Below are 21125 nucleotides of genomic sequence, written 5' to 3'. Positions count from 1 at the left end.
TTACAACAGGGTAGAATGAGATATACAAAATTTCGGTATCTAAACCGATCAGGGTTTCATAAAAAATAAATGTTACAACAGGGTAGAATGAGATATACAAAATTTCGGTATTGAAACCGATCAGGGTTTGATACAACAGGGTAGAATGAGATATACAAAATTTTGGTATTGAAACCGATCAGGGTTTGATACAACAGAGTAGAATGAGATATACAAAATTTCAGTATCGAAACCGATCAGGGTTTGATAAAAAATAAAAGTTACAACAGGGTAGAATGAGATATACAAAATTTCGGTATTGAAACCGATCAGGGTTTGATAAAAAATAAAAGTTACAACAGGGTAGAATGAGATATACAAAATTTCGGTATAGAAACCGATCAGGGTTTGATTAAAAATAAAAGTTACAATAGGGTAGAATGAGATATACAAAATTTTGGTATCTAAACCGATCAGGGTTTGATAAAAAATAAAAGTTACAACAGGGTAGAATGAGATATACAAAATTTCGGTATCTAAACCGATCAGGGTTTGATAAAAAATAAAAGTTACAACAGGGTAGAATGACATATACAAAATTTCGGTATTGGAACCGATCAGGGTTTGATAAAAAATAAAAGTTACAACAGGGTAGAATGAGATATACAAAATTTCGGTATTGAAACCGATCAGGGTTTGATAAAAAATAAAAGTTACAACAGGGTAGAATGAGATATACAAAATGTCGGTATTGAAACCGATCAGGGTTTGATTAAAAATAAAAGTTACAACAGGGTAGAATGAGATATACAAAATTTCGGTATCTAAACCGATCAGGGTTTGATAAAAAATAAAAGTTACAACAGAGTAGAATGAGATATACAAGATTTCGGTATTGAAACCGATAAGGGTTGATACAACAGGGTAGAATGAGATATACAAAATTTCAGTATTGAAACCGATCAGGGTTTGATAAAAAATAAAAGTTACAACAGGGTAGAATGAGATATACAAAATTTCGGTATTGAAACCGATCAGGGTTTGATACAACAGGGTAGAATGAGATATACAAAATTTCAGTATTGAAACCGATCAGGGTTTGATAAAAAATAAAAGTTACAACAGGGTAGAATGAGATATACAAAATTTCGGTGTCTAAACCGATTAGGGTTTGATAAAAAATAAAAGTTACAACAGGGTAGAATGAGATATACAAAATTTCGGTATCTAAACCGATCAGGGTTTGATAAAAATAAAAGTTACAAGCAGGGTAGAATGAGATATACAAAATTTCGGTATTGAAACCGATCAGGGTTTGATAAAAAATAAAAGTTACAACAGGGTAGAATGAGATATACAAAATTTCAGTATTGAAACCGATCAGGGTTTGATAAAAAATAAAAGTTACAACAGGGTAGAATGAGATATACAAAATTTCGGTGTCTAAACCGATTAGGGTTTGATAAAAAATAAAAGTTACAACAGGGTAGAATGAGATATACAAAATTTCGGTATCTAAACCGATCAGGGTTTGATAAAAATAAAAGTTACAGCAGGGTAGAATGAGATATACAAAATTTCGGTATTGAAACCGATCAGGGTTTGATAAAAAATAAAAGTTACAACAGGGTAGAATGAGACATACAAAATTTCGGTGTCTAAACCGATCAGGGTGTGATAAAAAGTAAAAGGTAGTCTTGATCATTAAAAATTCTAATTGGAAAAAATTCTAGTAAAAAATCTCGTATCGATAGTGACAAGCAAGTGATAAAAATAGTGCAGAAATAAAAAATGCTAAAAATGTTGCGCAAATAAAAGAAATTAAATGAAAAACAAAGCCACTAACCTTTTGAAGATCTATCAGCAACGACGACAAATTTAAATACATATAAATAGGATATTTCGAGCGCATAAATAATAATATAACATAAATAAATCATCAATCAATTATAATATATGAAATGAACACATTGCTTATCACCGCATCCGCATAAATATCATCATGGGCTATGAAAATTATTTATTTTTTTAAGTAAAAAAAATAATATAATTCCCATAAGTTGAAAATAAAAGAAATCCTATCTTTGCAGCATCTTCGCCCATTTATCTCTCTGCAATATTATAAATATCTGCAAATTCTGCATCTGCAACTCTCTGCAACATGAAGTGATGTGGGCTCGAAGTGATAAGATCATATCAAAATCTGAAAATAATGAAAAATATAACGATAGATTGGTTTCAAAACGTTTAAAAATAACTATTAATTAATTCATTAGAATTTTATATTATTTTTAAGTCATATACAATAATAAGTCTATGATGGAATTATGTCATATTTTAATAAAATATATATAAAAATGATATGAAATAATTCCATTAGATATTTATTATTTTATATAACTTGAAATTAATATAAAAAAAAATAATAAAGGTGTATAATTATTGAATAAATAATAGTTGTAAATATTTAAATATAAAGCAGAAGTACTGGTTTGAACATAAACTAAAGTTAGCAACGGACGCCATCTTGTTTTGCAAAAGCGCCGCTAGATGGCTTGTCAATAGTTTGCGAAAAAGTTGCAAATAATAAATAATGACAATATGCAATTTGATGAAAATGAATTCAATTTGTTAAATGAAAATGATTTATATTGGAATTATCGTAGCAAATACGATTGTAATGTTAAAAAAGCAATTCAAACTTTGGTCAATTGACAGCTGAGACGCCGTCAGGACCGAAGAATTTGTCGTTGCTTTTTTGAACAAAAAAAACTTTACAGGCACAGTTTTTGAATGTAAATGAATTTATTACATCAAAGTTTATTGAATTTTCATCAATAATAGGTTGTGCAAATGGTTATATTGCTTAAATCAGGCAAAAACCACCGGTTGTTGTTATGGCCGCCATCTTGGATTTTTGAAAAGCAAGAAAATTTAAATTGCAAAAAACCGCAAAAATTACAATAAATATTGGGGAAAAGTGCAATAATATTAAACAATATGTATAAAATTTATCAAAAATCAACAATTAAGCACGCCTAAAACATTTTTACAGATGTAAACTGTTTACATATCAGTACCACACGGCGTCAGTTGTTGTGCTAATAACAGTCAGAAATTTTATGGCCCACATCTTGGATTTTCCATAATATTAAATAATATGTAGTAAATTTATAATAACTCAACAACTAAGCACACCCAAGACATTTTTACAGACATAAACATTTGTTTGCATATCTGTACCAAACGGCGTCAGTTGTTGTGCTAATAACTGTCAATAATATTATGGCCGCCATCTTGAATTTTTTAAAAACAACAAAATTTAAATTGCAAAAAATCGTAAAAATTTCAATAAATATTGAGTAAAGGTGCCATAATATTAAATAATATGTAGTAAATTTATAATAACTCAACAATTAAGCACGCCTAAGACATTTTTACAGGTGTAAAGACTGTTTACATATCTGTATCAAACGGCGTCAATTGTTGTGCTAATAAAACTTAATAATTGTACAAAATAATGAAAAGTAAAAGCTCTTACCTTTTATAAGTATATACTGCATACCGGAACACACTTAAAAAACACTACTTGGTTTCAAAATAATAATATTTACTATTCACTTTGATCAGTTGCACTGCACCACTGCGCGAGATGTTTACTGTTCGAGAGCTGACGCGCTAATGAGCCGCCCGCTAATTAGCACCCCTTTATATAGGCAGGTTGGAGGGTACTCGCGTAGTCGCTCCCGCGACTGAAAGAGCCCCTGAGAGTAATCGGAACCCCGGTCTCAAATTTATTAATTATTAGGACTAAAATCAAATTTTATGGCAAAACATATTAAAAAACTAGTTAAAACATAATTACACACAATAATTAAGCACTATTCGCTGGGTAATTAAACATTCGTTGGGTAATTAAACATTACAGCGGCCAGTTGTATGAATTCAAAGGATCAAAATAATAACAAACAATTCGAAATAAATTCGTTAAAACCGCACAAGTACAATTGATTAAAAACATTATGTCTGTCACAAAAAGTTTGTTTAAAACTTTTGTAAATCAAATTCTACGCATTTTTTCGCAAATTTGAGTTTATATAAATATAAAACCACAAAATTTTTGTTATTCTTTCAGTTTGAAACGTCAAAATTAAATTTATCTTATCTGAAAGCTGTGAAGATAGCCAAAATAGTGAGTGTGGAAAACATAAAGATAAATAAACTTATATGGATCGTTCGTCATTGCATAGATAAAAGAAGAGTATATAGATCGCTCTCTCGGGGCATATTTCGTTGCCACGTTAACTGTCAACTTGCCGGGGTTAGTTCGAGCTGCTCTCCCTTGGTGCGCACGCGTCGATCGTAGAACGGGTGCGTACAAAAAATACTATAGAAATGCACCAATATTATAGACCGTTTGAATTCAAAATTACAAAAAAAGAAATTGAATTTTAAAAAGCATTTATTTTTAACAATAGTATTTTACACACATGGTTACAAAAGATTCATCCTTATAAGCTAAACACAAAAGAAATAAAAATGTATATATATATATATATATATATATACAGGTATATTTATTTATATTTCTAGAGCAAAGATTACTTATAATTACAATTAGATTAAGATAAATAATTTAAACACATCTCATAATTCGATCTCAATAATAAATAAATCAAAAAATTTGAGAAACTATTGCATATCTTTCATTATTCGCAAAAATTTGAGAAGCTATCAGATCTCTTTCATATTCGCAAAAGCAACAAAATTTCTAGAAACTAAAAAGAGAAAAATAATTATATTCATATAAAAAGTAAAAAATATATATATTTAAAAATCATTTGCAAAATTAATGCATACGATAATCTTCTCAAGCAACTCAGTTTATATTTTTTTCGAATAATGCTAATTAACAATAAAGTTACGGTTTTGTTTCTGTTAATATTTTCTACGACTAGTGTTGATGTTCATTTGAATGTTGAACAAAATGTCATTATCATCATTAACATAAAAAAAGGAAATTATTAATAGTAATGTACAAGTACTATAGTTTTCTTATGGCATCTTCAATTACACATTTAAGAACGGTGCACGTTAATGGTGTTTTATTCCTCTAAATAAAAAACAAATTAGCAAATACATATAGCAAATACAATACATACTCGTACATACTTTCTTCCATTTGACAGTTCCTGTCAATCTGTACAATGTGATTATCTTTACGATCATTAAACAACGCAGATAATAATATTTCTGTGTAATATCAAAATGCAACTATCACTACTCACAAACTTTTCGTGGAACATAGCCAAACCTAAATTACCCCTTAGCTAGAATTTTATCATTAAGCATGAATTTCCTTCCATTTAATAATTCAGTATCTTCTCTTAGCCGACTTAATATATCATTATGAATACTATTATTCAATGCCAATGGGAGATGAGCAAATATTTCAGCATGTTTCAGACTGGCTTGTAATTTCTTTATTAATGTTTTTCCCTGTTTATTCGTCTCATATCAATACTTGCGTTTAGTAAACCCGTTTCATAACTACTTCCGAGAGAAAAACTGCTGAAAAAAATCAATGTTAAATTATTTATTATAAACCTTTATTATTAATACAAGAATAATTCTTAAAAACTTACCTATCAGTGAGTTGGTTAGTCTGACGGCAATTTTATCTTTCAATAACTATAACCTTAAAATTCCTAGCATTGTTAAATGTCTCAGTTATTATGCTATAATAAAAACTTATATCAGACTAGTAGTAATAGATGCAAGTATTTTGAAGTATTGATAAAATACTTGTATATTGATAAAAAAAACTTACTTATTGTTGAAGGCCCGTAAATATTTTTAATCATTTTACATACTACATAGATTCTAGTAGAAAACACTAGTTTTGACAAGCCAAATAGCAAACATCTACAACATCCAAAACAATATTTATTTGTGATTAATGTTTGGTTATTTTATTCTTATTACGTACTTTGTCATTTCTCGCTGGAAATACATGCAATTTTGCATTTTTTGGTATTAGTGCACCCTGGAATGTAACACATCGACATTTTGCTTGCAAACTAATCCTAATGACTTATAAACGCAACCGAACGTTCTCGAAATTGTTTGATTGCCCGCGTTGAAATTCTTACCAGATGAGTGCCAAATCGCTGCAAGAGCGCTCCAAGGGAGAGCAGCTCAAACTAAAATCGAGCTACAGAGTTTTGTTCGGAGATTACCGGCCATGGGGAGTTATCTTCGAACAAATGCGCGTTGCACTGTTTTGGTCCTGAGTAGTTTCAATTTTTAAAAACAGATGGCTAATGTGCACTCAATTTCAACTACAAATTGTTCGTGGTTCATGCAAGTGGCTGTCAAGTATTTGATCGCTGTATGGCTGTACGAATAACCTAACTTTTTGAACTCGTGTTGTTTCTAATTAATTAATTTTGTTTAAGTGAACATTTGTGAAATTTAATATGGCAAAGTGTTTTTATAGTACCCAAAAAAGTGTCAAGTGCGGGTTAAAATATTTAGCTATTCCAATACAAGTTTCCGCAAAGGTATTTTTCAATAATAATTGCAGCAATAATTATATATAATCAAGATATGTCAACATGTTATTATATTGAATAGGTGTCTTGGGGGTACCTGCAAATTGCTGCAAAATGCACTAACAAAGCGCAGGAGTACTTTTGACAACCAAGGAATGCAATATGTAATGACAAGAAGGATTCATAAACAATGCAATAATTTAAGGAATAAGTCGTACAAAAAGTCTCCAAAGGTCTACTATTTTTGGAGACAAATATTTATTTTGCCATGTCCTCAAACATTGAGAAAGTTGCATTCAGAGATACAAGTGTATAGCGGTATTTATGAGTGTCTATTTAAAACATTAGGTTCAGCTATTTCTTTTAAAAAGTATTTGTAGCAGATACTGTGTTTTGATGTTTGATGAAATACCATTATCTTCGGAATTGTTATATGATTGGATTGGATCTCATATTGTTGAAGTTGCAAAACAGTTATTCAGCTAGTATGGTTTAAATGTTCATCAACGTAAGTTCATTGTTATATTTAATAAGATTATCTATTACATTAGCAAATGTAAACACTTATAAAGAGAGTCTATACCATACATAATATTTTAATGTATTTTGATTGAAGATTAGTGTTATAATATTCTTCAAATAAAACTTGTGTAACATCCCAATATAATGTTTAAATTCAAGATATATTTGTTACCGACCTTAAGAATCAAAAATATTGCTTTTATCTTTTGATTCATAAACAATTGTATGTGCATAAAACATTATTCTGTTCATTGTAAACACTTTGTTGATCTTTTATGGCAATTTCAATGATAATGTTTTCATGATGGAACATGGCTAAATGTAATGTTATAAAACACTCGTACAGAAACTATTCAAAGGTTTTGTTAAATGCAACTTTACTATTAATTCATTAGATAGCGAAATAACTATTACATGCAGAATTAATAAAGAACAATGTCTCGTAAATGAGTTTTAATCCTAGGAATTTGAATTTCTCTCAATTTTGATATCAATATATATATTTTATGTTTTTAGGACTTTTTTGTTTGTGAAGTATTTGTACTTTTTAACAAATTATTTGTTTTTTTCTTAACCCTTTAAATTTTTGTATTTGTCATTCTTTCTAAATTTGTAATTTCATTGCGTGCTTCTGTGCTTGTAGTTTCTTCTTAGTTTTTAAGATTTTAATATATTAATATTAGTCATTAAGTAATTAATATTAGTCAGTTATTTGTGCTTAGTTTAGTTAAATACTTCTGTGATTTTCTTCACTTAGATATTTAGTTTTTGAAATATTATTTAAGCATAATTGTGAAATTATAATACTTTTATAATTATGTACAATAATTATTATATTTTCAAACATTCCATAACTGTAATTATAATTGTTAATATAAACATAATTTTAATTGTTCTTTAAACATATGTAATATCTTTGAAAATATATATTTTGTATTTCGTATGATTTGTTCTTATTTCCAATATTAAAAATTATTCAGGTTTTTGGGGCTGTATACGATACGTACAAATTAAGAAGTAGAACCAGGGGTAATTAAAATATTATACATGTGCTGCCATCTATTTTTAAAAATTTGTATTTCAATCGAGGTAACGTCAAACCGCCAGACATAGCGATCTATTATACTTGTTTATCTATGTTACCGGCCATGCGTCATTGTTCGTTTGTATCAAAATCGCAGGTATTTCAATAAATACATTAATAAATACCGATTCCCAGACAGCACAATCGGGGGAGCCAGGGCTAGTGACCAGGGCGCCAAAATTTGGAAATTAAAAATATATATTTATATATCAATACATAGAACAAGTAAGTATATACAACATTACAAATGAAATACGCGATAAATTTTCTGCGATCGAATAGTTATTTTAATTTTAGAAAAATGATACATTAAAAATGGGACTATATGATTTATCGAAAACGGGTCAGGTCATTATTAATTAAGGTGACCATATTTTTTTAAGTCAAAACCGGGACGGGAAATTTTAGTTATGCTAATCTGGGACCGGGAGGGGGAGTATTGTAATAGTTTTTTATATAAATAATTTTTTTTAAATCAAATTTGCGGACTCTCAGTAAGTACCATGGCCGGTAATCTCCGAACAAATGAAGATTACCGTGTTTTGAAATGGATTGGTATTTGAATAGTTCGAAGGATGGCGCTACGATTTCCAATTTCATTGATCTAGCAGCTGGCTTGTTGATCTACATTGATTTGATCGGCCATCTTCTATAAGTTGTCAAATTGTCATCGCGTATTGTAGTTGAGATTTTCTGTGATTGTTTATATATAATTATGTTTTGGTGAATACTTTTTTCATTTATTATTAAGTTAAAATGATAAAGTGTTATGTGCCAAATTGTTATAACCCCAAATATAATAAAAAAATGCATGTCTTTCCGGCATCTAATTATCAGGTATGTATATAATGATGTATTATGCATATAATGAATATGTATCATCACAATACTATTAAAATGTTATATATATATATATATATATATATATATTTGTGTAAATATATATTATATATATTTGTGTGTAAAAATTTGTGTGTAAAAAGATGCTTTCAATTTGGATGCAGAGGGCGAATGATCTTTTAATGGATGACCTAACTCTTCGGTTTGTGGCACAAATCAACAATAATTTGAAATCGAAACCAAATAGAAGTGTCTCCTTTACGGCAATAACAAAATAGTTTTCAAGTCACTGGAGAATGCTCTGATACAGAACCAGAAGAAAAATCTGCAACTCCAAGGACAAAGCCAAGTAATTATAACTCTAAATACTTCAATAACATTTGCAAAAAAATATTAATAAATGAATCTTATGTTCTTAGGAGATCGAAGCCTAAACACCTTGAAAAAGATTTTTGCAGCACCTCTAAGATTGTGAAGTGCAGGTTAAAAGTCACCTATTCTGACACCAGTTTTCCGAAAAGGTATTTTTTCATACTAATTGCAGCAAAAATATTTAATATGATAATTACAATATCTTCAATTAATATGATATAACAATATATTCAATAGAAGTCCTTGATGGTAGCTGCAAATTGCCACAGAATGCAATGATAAGGCGTAGGAGTGCCTTAACACCCAGAAGATGTATGATACATCAAATTTTGTTTTGGGATTAAAATGCAATGCAATAATTTAAAGGATAAATTCCAACAGAGTATACAATGTTCTGAGAAGTTTTCAAATTTTCCGGAAACATAAAATGTAAGGGCAAGAATTTTGATAATGTCTCAATTAAGAGAGCATACTCAAAGACCAGACAGTTTATAAAGCGCAAGGGTTTAGTTATAGTTTTAACTAAACCTCCTTGCAATAAAAACTGGATTAAAACGATAGATAGATTTGAGCTACAATTGGTATAAATTAAAAGTAGTTCAGGGTTTTGGTTACTTACATTTAAAAAAACATTTATACAGAAACTATTCAAAGATTTCATCAAATATAACTTTATTAATGATTGATTAGATAGCATAATAACTATTAAATGGAGAGATAACAAACAAGAATGTCTCGTAAATGAATTTTAATCCTAGGAATTTAGTTTTATCTCAATTTGGATTTCAATATATATATATTTTGTTTTTAGGATTATTTTGTTTGGAAAGTATTCATTCTTTTTTAAAAATGTGCTGTTCTTTTTATCCTTTTAAATTATTGCATTACTTGTCATTTCTTCTAAATTTGTCATTCCATCATCAATACTCCTGCGCTTTTTACTTTTTAGTTTTTAAGTTTTTAATATATTATTATTAGTCATTAAGTAATTAATATGAATAAGTTATTTCTAGAATATTAATAGAATAAGTACTTTAAAAATATGTCTGTAATATACTTTAATTAATAGTAGTCAGTTATTTCTGTTTAGTTTATAATTCTCCAAAAATATGTCTGTGATATATTTGAAAATATATTTTGTATTTCGTATATTTTGTTCTTATTTCAAATAATAATTTTTTTCAGATTTTTGGGCTGTATTGATTTTATGTACAAATGTAGAAGTAATACCAGGGGTTAATTTACATACTGTATGTACATGTGCTGCCATGTAGTGATCTATTCGTAAATTAAAATGAGTGTAACGTCAAATGGCCCGAGATAGCAATCTATTTATGCTTATTTATCTATGGTAAGTACTTTATTATTCGATTATATGTCACACTCATAGATAAATAAGCCTTTATCTATGATATTTACTCTTACATTTTTCGATATATATTATGTTTTTCTCGCTTTTGAGCCTTGTACAAAATTATATTCAATTTTTTCATAATTCATAATTATAATTTAGTTTTCAAAAAATAAATAAAATTTTTTCATAATTTATTTAAGGGGGTATATTCTAGTGTAGAGCGATGAATTTTAGGTCATTTTTAAAGTGTCGTAAAAGAAAGCAATGAATGTTTTTACTATCCATTTTTTACCACTTGTTTTTTGATATTATTAAAATACAAAACAAAAAATAAAAAATAAAAAAGTTGAAAATTGTAAAAACAGGCAGCTGATGAAGTGGGTGGTCTCAAAAAATTGGCACCTCAGTCTTGACATGATTTCAGCTCTCCTAGCCATCGGAAATGCAAAAAATAAAAAGATTATTAATCTACAATGATGTCGCAATCGGCTGAACTAGCGATGAGTAAAAAAAAATTTTTTTCACAAATTGGTGACTGTTTGAAAAAAAAAGGTTTTTTTTTATTGTTTTTTTGAGTTTCTCGAATTTTTTAAAAATAGTAAAAATAGGAATTTCGGTATAATTCTAGTTTAGACTATAGATAGATCTATAAACAAGACTCTCTGGAAATTTCAAATAAATTGGTCGAGTAGAACTCCAGAAATCGTGTTAACAGTACTGAAAAAGTAAGTTCTGAGAAAAACGCATTTAAAGTTTTGCGTGAAGCCAAACCAGTATGGAGACCGAGTCAGTAAAATGCCTATATCTCCGAAAATAATTCAAATTTTCAAAAACTTTCTCGTATCCATATTCTTACCCAGTAAACCACAAAACGTAATGAAAACGTTAATAGAACGTAACAGATTATACGTAAAACATAACGGTTACGTAACCTAAGAGGCACACAGACGTATCTATTTCCGCCTCAAAAACGTAACGGCCTGTTTAGTTACGCGAAAACATAACGGTTTCGTTTTTGTAACGTTTCCAAATTGCGCGAAAACGTAACGGTTTCGTTTTTGTTAGGTTTCTAAATTACTAAATTAACGTGTAGGTGTCTTTGATGTAACTTAAAAATTTAATAAAATTTCCTGTAAATATAGAAACCATTTTTTATATTAATTTTATTTCATATTATAATTAAGAATTTACAAAATTTACATAACATATACTTAAAATTACAAAACTACAGAATATAAATTTGGATTTTAAAAATTTGATTAATCTAAAACAAAAAATAACAATTCTAACAAATTTCTATTTAACAGGATGGAATTAAATGTTTTATTTTGATTATAAAATTTTAACCATTGAAAATAAGTCTTGTGTAAAATTCTTGGCAACCTTTGTTTATCAAATTGAAACCATTTCACTGCTTTCTGTTTGTAAATGTATCTAAAACAGAACCAAACAGGTTAGAAACAATTTCTACAAATTGTTTATTGATAATATTGATTTAAATTTTTTGTAACATTACCTCTAAAAATATTCATTATTTTCAAGTTATTGACAGCTAGGCAGTCCTTTCAACAATACCAAAAACATATTAATTCTTCATCGAATTACACTTTAGACAATAAAGAAGATTTTAGTCTCTGAATTTTTAAATATATTTTTGCTGAAGTAAAAACAATAGAAGGTTATGATTTGGAAATATTGTGATTATTATTATAAATTGTAACAATACTTCTAATTACCTCTACTTACTTTCATTATTTATTAAGAACAAAGTGCAGCTAATTCCTTTATGAACGTATTGCTCAAATATTGTCTTAATTGTTTCTTGTCAGTTCAGCCAAATTTCATCCACCGACTTTTAAATCATATTTTTGCTAAAACTAAATCATAAGAAATTAATACTAAATCATCTAATCATCTCTATCATAATGAGGTATACCAATTCCATGACACATGACACGAGTGTCATCATTTAATGCTGTAAAAAATTTTATTCTTCTTCAAATCATTTTTTCGTGATGATGGTAGATTATTATTTTATATTCTAACTTTGCATTCATATTCTTTATTTGAGCTCTTTATTCATATCTTTATTATGTTCTGAGTCATTATATTTCTTCAATTGAAAACCATTGTATTAGTTTTTGCTCCTGTTTAGCCGAACTATATTATTGTTACTGAAGGGGCTACAAATATTAAATTTGTATCTGTATATCTCATTTTTACTAACCTTTTGACTCAACACTGCAATAATCATTGAGGTTATGATTTGTATAATAGAATTTAATTATTATTTGATAAACATACATTTGATGAAAACATCTACAAATAACAAAATACGCGAATAGAATTTCCATTAAGGTCCAACTATATACTGAAAAAAAAAAATCATTATTATAATAATATATAAATTAAAATAATTTACACATGTTTTATATTTATACTTACCTTGATCGACTCCATTTTAAACATTTTAACTGCACACTGCATAACTAATACGTTCTACATTAATCATATAAAACATTAATCATATAAATAATGATTAAATAAATGCTTCAAAAGAATGAAATAATTTGCTTGTCAAAAGATCTTCAATATGAAGCGTCCATTAGTCATTAGTCATAGACAGAAAAGTAAAATATATAGAGTCACGAATAACTTTCAATTGTATTTTCGTGCATAGAGTCTCGCATACATAAAAGAGTAGAACACGTAACCTATCTTTTTGACAGTTTTGTGAAACAGCTGTACCACACCGTCCATTTTGTATGTTAAACTTACAAAACACTGTAACTGAACGGTTACGTTATGAAGAAAACCATGCATTAACGTTTAAAGGTTACAATTAAACGTAACATTTACGTTTTATTAACGTAACCATAAAATACATAACAACGTTTCTTCTGTGCTACGTTACTTTAACTTTATGTGACGTTTGTGGTTTACTGGGTAGATAGTTAAACTTTAAAAATATTAAATGAAAAATCGATTTTTTCGAATTTCTACACTAGAATACCCCCTTAAATTTACCTATTAATTATTACCGGGACAAAAATTGCTTTTAAAACAACCCGGGACACAAGATGGAGATGCGGCCAAACCGGGACGATGGTCACCAATGCAAAACCTTATATGTAAGGAAGGTGGCGTTTCTTTACTCGAATTGAAATATTGAAAAGGTATATAAAAATTTAACAAATATGGCTTTAGTCATAGATAAATAAGCATAGGTCCTTACCTCATTTAGATTATGGATACGTAATTACGTATCTTCTTTAAAGTAGGCGCTAAACACTTTAATTGTTTTTGTTAATAAAAAACTCACTTAAGCGAAGAGTGCATACACATTTCAATTTAACACTTTTACAATTTAGTCGAGATAAACATAAATTTATGAATGGCATTTCTATTCAACGTTATTTTTGAACATCAATGAGAATTGATGACAGGTCTATTGACGTTACAACACGCGCCAAAACTATGGACGAGCTCGAGCTGGTTGTTTGCTTAAGGAGCTAATAAATCCTATTTCGATCTGTCTTGAATGACGTTTGACAAGCTGAATAAAAATTATTTCAAAAAGTTATTCTAGGCGTAAAATAAATAATGATTTATTGAGTTGTAATGAGTCACGTATACATAGAAATAATTATTAGTCATGTACATAAATATAAAGAATATAATGATCATTGGAGTACTATGAATAATGACAATGGACACATCTACAACCCCTGCCGCTCAATATTTTGAGGGCTGTGGACATGAAGGCCCCATAAGATGTATATTTTTGTGTGAGTTTCATCCGAAATTAGGCCCAAAAATAAAATGCCAGGTAAATTTAATAAAAAATATTTGCCAATTTGCACAATTTCATAACCTCAATGTTTTTATACATCAGGTACCTGATGACTATATATCCAAAGAAATTTTTGATGCTGTCAGCGTTTACATTATTCCAAAACCTCAGTTGCAGAGATGCATTCTTACAGTGTGAGATGAATTTAATTTACTATATTATTTATTTATTATTCAATTGTACTTTAAGTCAATAAAACTATGTTGGGTCATCTAAATCCCATGAAAACCGTAAGATCCATCGACGTTTTTATCACAACTATCATTCGATCTTGAATATACATGTTTGATTAACAGATAATATTATATAAAATATATTTCAATTTTGATAATCAGATTGATCCTTATTCATTTTGATACTACTAAAAACTAATAAACTATTCAAAGAAAATTATGAATATCAATAGCTTTTTAGAAAATTATAAATTTTACTTATAATAGAAATTAAACTGTATTTTTTGTGTAAAAATATGTTGATAATATAAAATTATTTCAGTAATGTTCTGGGCTACAAAATTGTGGGGTTTCCTTTACGTATAGATAGCCAAAAATATGCCAGAAATGCCTTATATTTTAATTTATGTTTTGTATGTGATTCGTGGGCTAAGTCAGTACAATATGAACCAGTGGTAAAAAAATTAGCAGAATATTTCGTAAGTAATCAAACTAAATGATTATATTATTATATTTGTTATTTGCTTCAAATAATATGTAAATTTCTCTATATTTAAATTCTATTTTTTTTTTTCAGGCGTCCATGGAGGAAGAATCTGGGTTTTTATCAGATGGGGATACGACACGCTATTTTGGCTTACTGGACAGAGTACTGAATGACCTAAATACGTATCGTCAATGCACTGTTGTTGGTAAAGCTAAAACTATAAAATTAATTTTTTATGTATATTGAACAAAATACTTAATCCCCAATAAGTGCACCATGTGCAGTGCCAAAATTTACAACAACTATATTAAAAATTAAACTTATGTGTTTCTGATATTGTTAAAATGCTATAATATTTATAGAAGGAGAGACCACAATTTACCTAAAAATTGTTCAAGCTGCCACAGACCCACCCATTGTCAAAGATCATGTAGTTCCTGTTTTTGTAGAAGAATATTTGGCAAAACTTGATGACTGGGATTTAACTACTCAACAAGTATTTCATAACAAATGAAATGCGTTTTAAAGAATTCTTGAATAAATACTACTTGTTTTGTAGGTGATTCCATTTATTGATGGTTTTAATCATATAGCACGAATAGCATACCAAAGTGATGTGGAAACTAATTTAGTTAAAGCCTGTATTCAAAATCTGGTCTACTATGGTGTTGTGAGTAATTATATTTATAAGATCTTTGACGAAGAAGAAGAAATATTTTTAATAAACATAGTGCAAATATCTTTAAATATTCAATCTCATGAAAGTACAGTTTTTTGTAGATATTTTTTATTCAAATATGTTTTTAAGATTTAATTTATTTTATATTTAAGAACTTGTATTAATATAGCATAAAACTCTATTTCTGTTTAGGTTAAATTACTGCCAATATTGAAATATAGTAATGTGTATATGGTTTCGGCTGGATTCCGATCAATTTGGTCTCAGGAAAAATTGCAGAAGAAATGTAGAGACTATATATCATTAAGACCTACAGGGTTACAACCTTCTTTAAACAAAATATTGGAATTTTATAGTGCAATGGGTAATGGTACAACATTAAAATCTCTATGTGTGCGATTCAGTCCACATAAATATAATATTGATGAAAGGTAATTAATTATTGATGAAATTAACTTTTGCACAATTAATAATTATGGATGTTTAATATTGAAATTTAACATTTTTATTGGAATGATATTTTTAATGACACTTTTTCATGTTAAATTATTTAAAACCAATATTAATAAGTTATACATGTATAACACTTTGCCATTTTGCATTTGCCATGCACTTTGGCCATTACTAAGTCTTTGATCATAAGAAAATAATGAAGTAAAAATAAAATTATAAACTATGGATGATAATTATTGAGATGCAAGAAACATATTATTATATCTTACCTTATTATAAACAAGTTAACATTACAGAAGAGCATTATCTGCAAGAACTTATTATAGTTTTAATTTAATCCTTAAAATTGATTATAGCGCTAGTTTGCAAAATATTATTTAATTCTTTAAGAAAAAATCATATTAGTAAAACTGACATGTACTATTTTTATTTTTAGGCGTTTGGTTGTATTTGGCTTGCAACATAATTTAATCAAATGTGTTCATAAGGTAAAATATTGCTATGAGATACACTTCAATTAATACTTATACGTCTTAATTATAGTTCATATCAGAAACTTTCAGAAATTCAATGTGTAAACTGGTCAATCTTGCTATATTGTTATTATATTTTTTAGTACCCCATTTACACTGGAGGTGACCCTCCAGTTAATATGCAAAGATTGTTTACTGGTCAATTATCCATTGATGAACTATGCTGCAGTATTGGAATGTCTCTTCCGCAAATAGAAGACATTATTGAGGCTGATCCAGATGTACTTATGTTGTATAAGTAAGAATATTTAAAAGCATTAATTGTGATATAAAAAGAAATAGCTTACAGGTTTATACAATGACACATTGTAGTTTAAACAGTATTGTTAATATTAAGTATTTATGTTCTGAAGTATACGATAAGAATTAATTTTAAGAGTAATTTATTCTTCTCTTATTTAGTATATCATTCCAAAAAATCATATTACATCATAAATCAAAGATCTGAGAATGTAAAAAAATATTTATTAATAAATAATAACTTAAATTCTATTTTATATTTATTCTTCGTCTGTGTCTTGCTCAGACATATCACATTCACTTGAATAATTCGTGGAAAAACTTGATGTATTTGCAGCAAAGTTTTGCAAATAGCGACCAGTAGATTCTACTCCAAAAGCCTTCTCTTTGAGAGCTTTTCGTTTTGAACCCAATCCTTCATTAGCATCAGTCTCTGAATAAATAATTTAAGAATGCAATTTAACTTCAGGGAATAAGAGTTAATTGATCAACAAAATATTTAATAAATTGATAAAATTAAAAGTTCATTTTATGATAAGGTTCTATGAAGTCATTGAGAAAAAATGATTTATATTGACTTCATTTCAAATACATAAATATTTATATTTATAATTAAAATTACTCAGGCTACTCAAGCCATAATAAAGCTTAAGCTTTGAGAAAGAAAAATATCACCAAATAAAATTTTGTGAATATATATAAAATATATTTTTGGTTTTGTTTAGATAAACCACATTTTCGAGTACTTAAAAGACAATACTGTTTGTAATGGTAGCTTAAAACTTGTACTACATTTTTTATTATTTATGCACCATTTACATACCACATCCAGACTCTTCTTCTTTACTAGTAATTTGTTTCAAAGGAGTTTTAGGACCCTCGTCAAAACAATTATGCAGCACAGCAGATATATCAGAATCCTCCAATTTTGTTGGAACTAAAATATTCATCCATATATATATATATATATATATATATATATATATATATATATATATATATATATACACATATGTATATATTATATCATATTATATGTGTACAACGTTTTTAACTTTCATACATTTTAGTTGTTCTCTACGCATTTTATAGTCTTCTCTGAATGAAGAAATTATTTCAGATATTTCATTCAGTTCAACTCGCTCTTGGGGTTTAATAGAATATGATTCAAACATTATATGATGTGGTATCATTAGAGTATGTGGTAGTTCTGCAAATTAAGTTTAAATTTAATATCGATAAAATTATCAAGTGGTAACATGTCATTGACCAATACCTTTAAAATATTTATAAAAACTTTTTTCTAAACCATAACAGTGACTGTCAAATACAAATTTGAAAGCATTATCATAATATAACTTTAGAAACATATATATTGGTTCATCATCTATAGTTCTGTTTAGTGTTAACCACCATCCTTTCAAATGCATCCATTCCTCTCGCACAAGTCTAATTTTTGCAAATTCTACAAAGGGCTGGCTATAGTAAAGGGAATATCTGAAATAATGTATCATATCAATAATCATAAAAATAGAAAATATAGCTGAAATTGAAATTCCTCTAATCCAGTAATATATATATAGAATTTTAGATCTCAATCTTAAATTTAAAATATTCTTCATTTTTAGTATTTAATACTCTTGTCTTAATTAACGAATTACGAATGTTTTTACATTTACTAATAATGAAAGAAAGAAATTAACTTGATGCTATGCAATACATTTGGAAAATTCTCTTATTATTCATTAGCTCCAAATAAAAGAGCAAGTCTGAATTGGGTCTCAATATTTAAATTTTTTGATGAGCATTTCGAAGTAATATTATAAGATGTAGACCTCATCAAATTCATAGTTAATACTCATAAAAGGTTAAAAAAATTACAGTAAAAATAAACCTCCTATTTTAACTTTTGCATCTTTTACACATAAAATAAAATATTTAGCAACATCCATAAATTCCTCTGAAATCTCCATAACCTCTGCTGCATTATTGCGCCCACTAAAAACGTAATAAATTATTTATTTTATTAATTGCAATCGAATTGCGTAATACATATGGTCCAATATCTCACACAAATATTTGCGCAAATTTCATCTCTTTCCATATATCGGAAAAACATTTAAAAGTGCTCTCAGGAGCACTCCTAAAATTGTAAATAATTCTTGTGGCATCTTCTCGGAAGCCTTTTGCAAATTGGGGTATTACTGCGCACATTTTAATTACTTAGCAAATTGTATTTATAGATTTATTCAGATAAGTATTTTTATGAAAGTTTTAACGAATTTACTCGAATTGCCAATAAGTACAGAACACGTTGTTAGGCAGCTGTCAAATTACGCAATGTTTTGAGATGACAAGATATTCCAGTGAAGCGCAAGATAAACACAAATTATAGATAATATTAATCGATAAAATGAAAATGAAGTGTAGTAGTTGTCCAAAATCAAAATTGAAAAATTTTGCATATCTTCAATTTTTTTTGCTTTATTTGTCTTAAATACATATATTGATTTTTATATAAAGATTCGAACAATTTGCAAATTGTATACACCTATTCTAGGAATATCATTATACCATTATACTCTTCTTTTATCTATGCATTATACTATCAATATATATATATAATATATATATATATATATATATTTATTTATTTTAATTAATTAATATAAATATGAAAAGAGCTATTAAAAACATACTGCCACATACTGCCATCATGTATATAATGCATATCTTCACGTTTTGAATGTTTCTGAACATTTTAGCACCTTAGAAAAAATTGGTGTGTGTGTATGTGTGAATAATTTAAAAAACATTTGATTACTACTGATGGGGAGACGTGCTAGTTTTTGGCAAGGACAGGTCCAGCCATATATAAACAAGCCATTTCGGACATACGAAGCTAAATGTGCAAAAATGACAATATTTGAGAGAACAAAGCACCCGAGTTGAATCATTCAAAAAAATATTTTAATTCATTTTTTATCACTTAGGGGGCGTCCATTAATCACGTGAGTGAATTTTTGAAGATTTCTGGACCCCCCTCCTCTTTGGTGATACATGCATGATGATGGTTGATATTCAAAATTATCCCTCCTTCCCCGCCAAACATTACGTGTATTTTTAGGTACGTGATAAAACTGTAACATTTTTTAATTCTTTCTGAAAATGTTTGATTTAAAAAAAATAGGTAAATAATAAATACACATGATATCTTAATATCCCTCTTCCTCCATTAATCACTTGGGCGAGGTTTTTAAGGATTTTTGGACTATTCCTCCCCCTTGGTGAGACATGAATATTCAAAATTACCCCCCCTTTCCCACCAAACATCAAGTGTATTTCTAGTTACGTGATGAAACTGTAAAATTTTTCTTAATTTCTTTTTTTAAAAAATCATTTAAAAAATAAATACACATGATATCTTACTATAACCCTCCTTTCCCCACGTAATATTTCGTGGTTTTTTGTCAAAACCCCTCTTTCCCTAAAAACCTGAGGTGATTAATGGACGCCCCCTTACAAAAATTTTTTTTTGAATAGCGAAAATAATTCGTATTTTAATTTTAATTCTAGCTGAAACTCCAAAGTTCACTTTTGTACTTGAAATAAAAGTAATTTTATAACTTTGCAATATATAACGAATTGCCAAACGATATTAAGATGACCAATGATGATGATAATTTTAAAAGAAAAATAAAGAAATACTATAAGGAAATTGAAGACAAAGAAGACTGAAGAGTTATATACATAGATAAAAAATATTATATTGTATTAGTTATTAGTATATTAGTATTATATTATATTATATTAGATATTATATTAATGAAATAGATATTATAGTCAAATGAAATGTATATGTTATATGAAAACTGTTTTTCACAATCTCTTATACCAGGCACCTCTGTCTGACTGAGATATGAAAATAATGTATATATGTAAATAAATAAGTTTGTATGGGAAAAAAAAGTTTTGTTCATTTAATGCAAACTTATATGAACG

At 28.0% G+C, this 21125-nt stretch overlaps 2 protein-coding genes across 2 annotated transcripts; one reads left to right on the top strand and one right to left on the bottom strand.

The window, feature by feature from the left end:
* Positions 1-14164: 14164 nt before the first annotated feature.
* LOC113384862 (GATOR complex protein NPRL2-like) lies at positions 14165-20153 on the top strand. The gene is made up of 10 exons (XM_026622630.1): positions 14165-14534; positions 14601-14692; positions 15054-15210; positions 15309-15423; positions 15581-15714; positions 15778-15888; positions 16090-16328; positions 16787-16838; positions 16967-17121; positions 20117-20153. Exons 1-10 carry the CDS (start codon positions 14409-14411, stop codon positions 20136-20138), a joined length of 1203 nt encoding a protein of 400 aa, XP_026478415.1. The 5' UTR covers positions 14165-14408; the 3' UTR covers positions 20139-20153.
* Positions 17332-19434, bottom strand: LOC113384863 (snRNA-activating protein complex subunit 1-like). Its single transcript, XM_026622631.1, has 6 exons — positions 19195-19434; positions 19005-19121; positions 18400-18620; positions 18187-18333; positions 17947-18060; positions 17332-17556 (listed from the first exon to the last, which is right to left on the bottom strand). The coding sequence occupies exons 1-6, from the start codon at positions 19335-19337 to the stop codon at positions 17384-17386; spliced, it is 915 nt and encodes a 304-aa protein (XP_026478416.1). The 5' UTR covers positions 19338-19434; the 3' UTR covers positions 17332-17383.
* Positions 20154-21125: the final 972 nt, after the last annotated feature.

This window comes from Ctenocephalides felis, unplaced genomic scaffold, assembly GCF_003426905.1.
Source record: "Ctenocephalides felis isolate EL2017-DRISC unplaced genomic scaffold, ASM342690v1 CF-g0.4_SCAFFOLD_03571, whole genome shotgun sequence".
In the NCBI taxonomy this organism is placed as follows: domain Eukaryota; kingdom Metazoa; phylum Arthropoda; class Insecta; order Siphonaptera; family Pulicidae; genus Ctenocephalides; species Ctenocephalides felis.
This window is presented reverse-complemented; position numbering and strand designations above follow the sequence as displayed.